Here is a 6,547-nt window from a genome sequence, read left to right on the forward strand (position 1 = left end):
CCTCCCCATGGTCTCCTCCCCACTCCTACAGACCCCCTACCCCTTACATACTGGCACTGGAGCCGAGGTCCAGCTCCCTGCAGCTGGCTTCAGCACCAGAGTGAGGGCCAACCATAGAGATGCTCTGGCTTCTCCCAGAGCATCTCTGTGGAGGACCCAGCCTCTGGTTGTCTGTCCCACTTTTTTTCCCCTCACTGCATTTTTTTTTGACCCCTGGAACCTCTTCTCGTTCCTGCACGTGCCTCTTGCAGCATCTCAAAGGGCTTTGAGATGCTGCAAGACGCACATGCAGGCTCATTTGGATGCACCCATTAAGTGCTAAGTAACCTACTTTGTGTAATTATTTTTTCTTCAAATTCTCCAATAGCCATTTTGTCTTTCCAGTTAAGAAAGTTTGCAAACTCCAGATAGTCAATCAGGCCATCTTTATCCAAATCACAGTAATCAAATAAAGCATCCAGGAGCTCTTCATCTAGATCCAAATTAAGCTGAAAACAAGACTTCCGCAGCTCTTCTTTGTCTATCTTCCCATCACCATTCTGTACAAATAAAACATAATAGTTTACTGTAGCAAACACATTCAAAGTAGGACCCGTGATCTAAGCCAGTGGTTTTCAACTTTTTTAGACTCAAGACACTCCTCATTTGACTCAAGGCATTCCTGAGAAAAATTCCAGCTCTTAGCTATTTTCACAGCAGAGTGCAGCAGGTTTGCAGCAAGTTTGCCTAGGCTTCTGATTGGCTGAGGGGCCCCAGAAGTCCTGCCCCTCCCTGGAGATTGACAGATGGGACTTCCAGGACCTTTCAATGAATCAGAGGCATGGGGGGGGGGAGGGGGGGAAAAAGAGAAAGGGTCTGCCATGCTCTGCCACAAAAAACTCCCCTCCACTCCTCTGCCACCTCCTTCCTTCAGGACATCAGGACTTCCTGCCCTTTTCTGTTTTTGCAGCCCTCTTTTTTTTCCCCCTGCTCACTGCCAATTTCACACCTTTTTGTGGGGACCAGGCTTTTCCCCAGAGACCCACCAAATTCAGTTTCCGTAAAAATCATGGAATCATGAATTTGGTAGGTCCCTAACAATAAGAGCCATCCTTCTTTTGCAAAGAACTAAGAAAGACCACAATAGGTCAGAATATTTATGACACTGTGGAGTCCTATTTGGATTCTCTGAGTTTATCTTGTGAATCTTACGTAGGCATTTGTACACCTAATATTCTGTGGCATCCTTAAAAGTATATCTCACAGCACTGATCTAAGTACAACCAACAAGTCAGAAATATGTAGCTGGTCACATCATTTCAAAGAAGTAACACTGTGAAGTACCACAGTCTAGAGGAGTTTAGAAATCCAGAACTTGAATTAACACAAACCTGAATTAACAAATATCAAGCAATAACTGCTATTTAAATAGTACAGTAACTTGAAGTTTAGAGCTTCAAGTGTGTCACTGTAATAATGAATTATGACGAGATAGCAATATAATCATAACTGTTGAGGCAAAGCCAGGACCTCTTTTTAAAGAAAGGCATTAATCTTACTGTACATTATTAACATTACACTCTATAGCAGTAGAAAGCTAATATCATACACTGTACACCTTTATATGTAAATCTGTATTTTCTCATAGCACTGACCTTGTCGTAATGCCTGAATGCTTCTAGTAATGTGCCAAAATTGTGGTAGTTGGCTTTCTTCAAGTTCTGTCGAATTGCAGTAAAGACAGCTTGCTCTCTGTCTTTACCACGAAGAAACTCATTAGGAACCCTGTAGTGAAGAAGATCCCCAACTCCTATAAAATAAACAAACACTTCAGTTACATACTCAAAATAGGCTCAATTTTTCTAAAATAATTATTTATCTGGAGGGGCAAGCTCAATTACAGGGTGTGGCATCAAGGCTTTTCAAAGTTGCTTAACTCACAACTCTTTTAGCCAATCTCATTTTAAATGGGAGCTGGCTTAGAAAACGATTTCCCTCCTTGCATACGGCACTGATTCTCAAATAAGGTGCCAATGCACCCTGGGTGCCTAAAGATGCACAACACTTTTGAGATCAATAAAAAAGGGATTACAGGATCACTAGGTGATTGTTTAGCATGATTTTTAAAATGACATACTAATTATTTTTGTTTATTCTCTATTTCTTATGAAGCCTCACATTATGTGCATTTTTGACTACTCATACACTCTGATCAGTGCTCTTCATCATCCAACTATACATACTGAAACAGGCTGCTCTATGACACATGCTGGGACGTAGGGTGTCTGTGGAACTGGTTTAGCCCACAGACTAGCCCCACGTCACTCATCTAGCCTATGGGGATGGATGAGTTTGACACCCCTCCCCTAACACCTCGGTAAAACAGCATTTATTCCCTCCAATCCTCTAGTGAGTAGCTGCTTTTAATTCTAGCCTATGTTTCCTAGCAGCTCAGAAACGTCATTCATTAGTTGGTCTGGAACTCTTAGATGTATTCTTTCCAAGACTGCTGACTGGTCACTTTAATTTATTCACTGCACCCAGAACCTTTTCTTTGACCCCTTATTTACTGATAGTATTTCCCCATCATTATTACCAGAAAAGAACAGGTTCAGAGGAAGAGCCTTTCTAACATCCTTTATGATGAAAACTGATACAGAGAAATCTATTACAATTTTAGTAATGTCTCTTCTTTTGTACGTGTTCCTTAGAGATTTAAGGGACCCACCAATTCTTCTGCAGATTTTCTACTTCAGGTATACGTTTATTCCTGAATTAATGCTCTCTCTTCTTTTACTCTTCACATTCCTTTAAATGTCATTGTTAAATACTACTTGCTATAATGTAATGTTTCCTAGATTTCAAATTTCTGAAAGGTATGCATTTAGTTTAAATAAGATCTTGAATCTTCTCATTTAGACATATATAATGTTTCCTCTCCTGCTTCCCTTTTTGTTTAGGCTCCAGAATGCATGCCTCCTGAGACTCTACATGAGGTGCTATGTCGCTGTAGTGACGAGCTATGGTGATGTAGCTTGACACTACAACGATGGAGCGTCAGCAGGCACAAACTGTGACACCAACGCTACTGCAAAGTAGCTTGTTGCTACTGTGCAACAGCTTTGGAAGTGACCTATGGGCCACCCTGACTGTACGGTAATGGTACCAAGTAACAACCGCACAGTTGGGCGCACGTGTAGACGTATCCTCTGTTTCCTTAAATAGCGTGCACATACAATCTAAAGATTTAAATGTCTCTACTTTTGAACTTTAACCCTCTTTTACTAGCTGCTTCATTTTTCCGAAAACCCTTTCTAAAATGTGTCATTGTGCTTGATTTTGTCCTCTTCCTCATTGAAGGTAGGTTTAAGAATATTTAAAAGTTCTTTTATATCTCTACATTACACAGTCTGTAGTTACTATTTGAAAATAAAGCAATAAAGCCACCTACTGAATAAGATTTTGTATCATGCAGTATTACTATATTTACCAAACTCATCAGGACGGAGTAACGTTCCAAATGTATGATCTGGTGTAATATTCATAGTTTCTGCTATGCTGTCAACGAGAAGTATGTTACTTGTTTTATTACTAATCAAAATGTACCTTATATTCAAATTGTGAAGAATTAAATCAGACATCTTTTATTCAGATTATAAGCAAAGAATAAAGAGAACTGCAAAAGCCACTCAACAGAGTTCACTTGAAACACGTTCACCAATACTTTTTCCACATGAATCCAAGCTACCACTAGTGATTCATCCCTTTATTTACAAACCCTATTGTAATGTAAAGTACTGTCAAAAATACTGGGTAAGACGCAATAAATGTCTTTGAACTTTATGGTTATATTTCCTGAAAGGGGAAAAGAAGTCTCTGGGGTAACATCAGTTATTTTCTTATTTAGCAGATAGAAATGAGTGGGAAATGAGTGCAGCTCTTAGATAATACCTGGTATCTAGGCTGAACTGGACTCCAGTTCAAATAACACCTTTAAATAAGCTATCATTGGCAAGAGTAAAGTTATTCATGAAAATGCATCTGCTTTTTATATGCAACACTCTGAACAAAACAATACCCAGCCCAACATTCATCTAAAAATCTTGGATCTATTTTATTACTAAAAATGAGATTTACTGATTAATTTTAAATTATTTTAAAGAATTTTTAATACAAAGAATTGCTTCAAGGTATGTCTTAAACATTAAAAAAAAAAAAAAAAAAAAAAAAAAAAAAAACACACCACAACAATATGCATTTTACCTCTTAGTTTACTAATTAGATATTTACTATATGAACCACAACAACAAAACAAAGATCTCTAGTATTTTTGGTGTATGTTAACTAGCTTCATTCCCTTCCCTGCAACTTTTCACTTTATTGCTGGGATATGAATAGGGTACAGTCCACACAAAACAAAGACTTAGAGCTAGAGGTCCCAACTCTGCAGAACTCCAGGCAAATGCACAAAGCATCTTTCCATTTTTCCATGCACCTCAGAAACAGCAGAACAGCTGGTTCTTGGCAAAGCCAAATGTTCAAGTCACAAGATTGTGCAAATGTAACATGGATATGTGCTTTTTCTTTTTTTAAAAAAAATGAGGTCATTAATGATGATTTTAGCAACAACTCACCCTCCCACTTCGCTTACTGAACCACTCACCTACTGCTCAAAGGCTCACAACCCCTTCCCCCAGCCAGCTAGTCACGTGGTTTTCCTTTAGCATGGAAATAGGAATATTAGTGATGAAAAGAGTAACAAAGTTAGTGTCAGTAGAGGTGCTAACTCATAGAATCAATGAGTTGGAAGGGACCAAGACAGATCATCTAGTCCAACCCCCTGCCATGGGCAAGAAGGAGCACTGGGGGTGGCAGAGGTCATAAGACCCCAGCCAGGTGCCTATCCAGTCTCCTCTTGAAGATCTCCAGGGAAGGTGAGAGCACCACCTCTCTGGGAAGCCTATTCCAGGCTCTGGCCACCCTTACAGTGAAGTAGTTCTTCCTAATATCTAGCCTAAACCTATCCTCCCTCAGCTTGTGGCCATTGTTCCTAGTGACTCCAAGGGGGCCCTGGTGAACAGACTTTCTCCGAGTCCCTGCTGCTGGCCCCTGATAAGGTTGTAGGCAGCCCCAAGATCCCCCCTCAGTCTCCTCTTGCGGAGACTGAAGAGATTCAGGTCCCTCAGCCTCTCCTCATAGGGCTGGCCAGAGGCCCTCAACCATATGAGTGGCCTCCTCTGGACCCTCTCCAGGTTCTCCACATCCTTCTTGAATTGCGGTGCCCAGAACTGGACACAGTACTCCAGCTGTGGCCTGACCAGCGGACCTCTCTGGACCTGTTAGTGATGCCCCTTTTGATGCGTGACAGGGTGCAGTTGGCTCTGCCTATTGCTTCGTCGCATTGGCAACTCATATTCATCCCGGAGTCAATCCTGACTCCAAGATCCCTCTCTGCCTCTGTGCTGCTGAGAGGGTCAGCCCTAACCTATAACCATAATGCTGGATTCCTCTTCCCAGGTGCAGCACCCTGCACTTGTCCTTGTTGAACCACATCCTGTTCAGATCGCCCACTTCTCCAACCTATCCAGGTCTGCCTGGATGCAGTCTCTACCTGCCAGTGTATTCACTTTACCCCACAGCTTGGTGTCATCAGCAAACTTGAACAGGGTGCTCTCCACATCCTCATCCAGGTCGCTAATGAAGATGTTGAATAGTCTGTTCCTACCCACCCCAACTACAGCTAAGGTATTTCAGTTCTCTCAAACCTTGAGAATTCAGACAAAGCTGAAAAAAGTCAGATAAGAAAGACCTGACCACAAAAAGGAAACAGCATGTAGTATTCAGCAATACATATATTTCAAGAAAAATAATATGGCCCCCAAAATGAGCAAAACATGCAAGCCAAGTAAGTTTTCAGAGTTAAGCACATTTAACATGTTTAACATGCTTAACTAAACTAAAAACAGGCTTTTATTCCAAAAGAAGAATAGTAAATTGCTGTAAAGCGTGTGCTCAAATTAAGATGAATTTAGTCATTTTTATATTCATATTTTAGAAATTCTATATAGAATTCTAAACAGGAAAAAGGAAATGCTATCTCTAGCTGTTGACACCAAATTTTCAGTTCAGTAACAAAGGCTAAGTACAGACAGCCACAAGCCCGAGGCAGAATTGATCCAATCTTCACAGGTTTCTCTAAGCTGTATACATTGGACTGATAATGAATGTAACTTGCATTCAGACTTCAGTTGGCCAAGGCAAGCACTGCCTCCCAGCCTGCTCTCCATTGCCAAGCCCACCTAAGTGGGGGCCATTCCTGATTGGCTGCCTAGCATCCTCCCAACCCCCTGCTGTCTCCTTATGAGGGGGGAAGGAGCCCCCCATCCAATTCCCCTGAGCCCACATGGAAGGAGCCCCAAGCCTCAGGAGTTTCCCTCACTTGAGGCTCCAGCCCAGCTAGGGTCTAGCCAGCTGCAGGCAGCCCCATGCCAAGGGTGATTCCTCCTGTGTGGCCAGGCTGGCTAATCAGCCCTACCCCTGACAGTCTCTGACCTACAGTGAGAGAAGG

The 6,547-nt window shown here is 41.7% G+C and overlaps 1 protein-coding gene across 1 annotated transcript in view; it reads right to left on the reverse strand.

The window, feature by feature from the left end:
* The window catches only part of EFHB (EF-hand domain family member B), a 29,409-nt gene that overhangs the window by 9,483 nt on the left and 13,379 nt on the right, over positions 1–6,547 (reverse strand). The window contains exons 8-10 of the mRNA XM_019535878.1: positions 3,470–3,537; positions 1,635–1,789; positions 332–539 (exon numbers count right to left, since the gene is read on the reverse strand). Coding sequence (XP_019391423.1) covers positions 332–539; positions 1,635–1,789; positions 3,470–3,537 — 431 coding nt within the window. The remainder of the gene's footprint in view (positions 1–331; positions 540–1,634; positions 1,790–3,469; positions 3,538–6,547) is intronic.

The sequence above is a fragment of the Crocodylus porosus genome, unplaced genomic scaffold, assembly GCF_001723895.1.
Source record: "Crocodylus porosus isolate Cpor-Errol unplaced genomic scaffold, CroPor_comp1, whole genome shotgun sequence".
Classification (NCBI taxonomy): Eukaryota; Metazoa; Chordata; order Crocodylia; family Crocodylidae; genus Crocodylus; species Crocodylus porosus.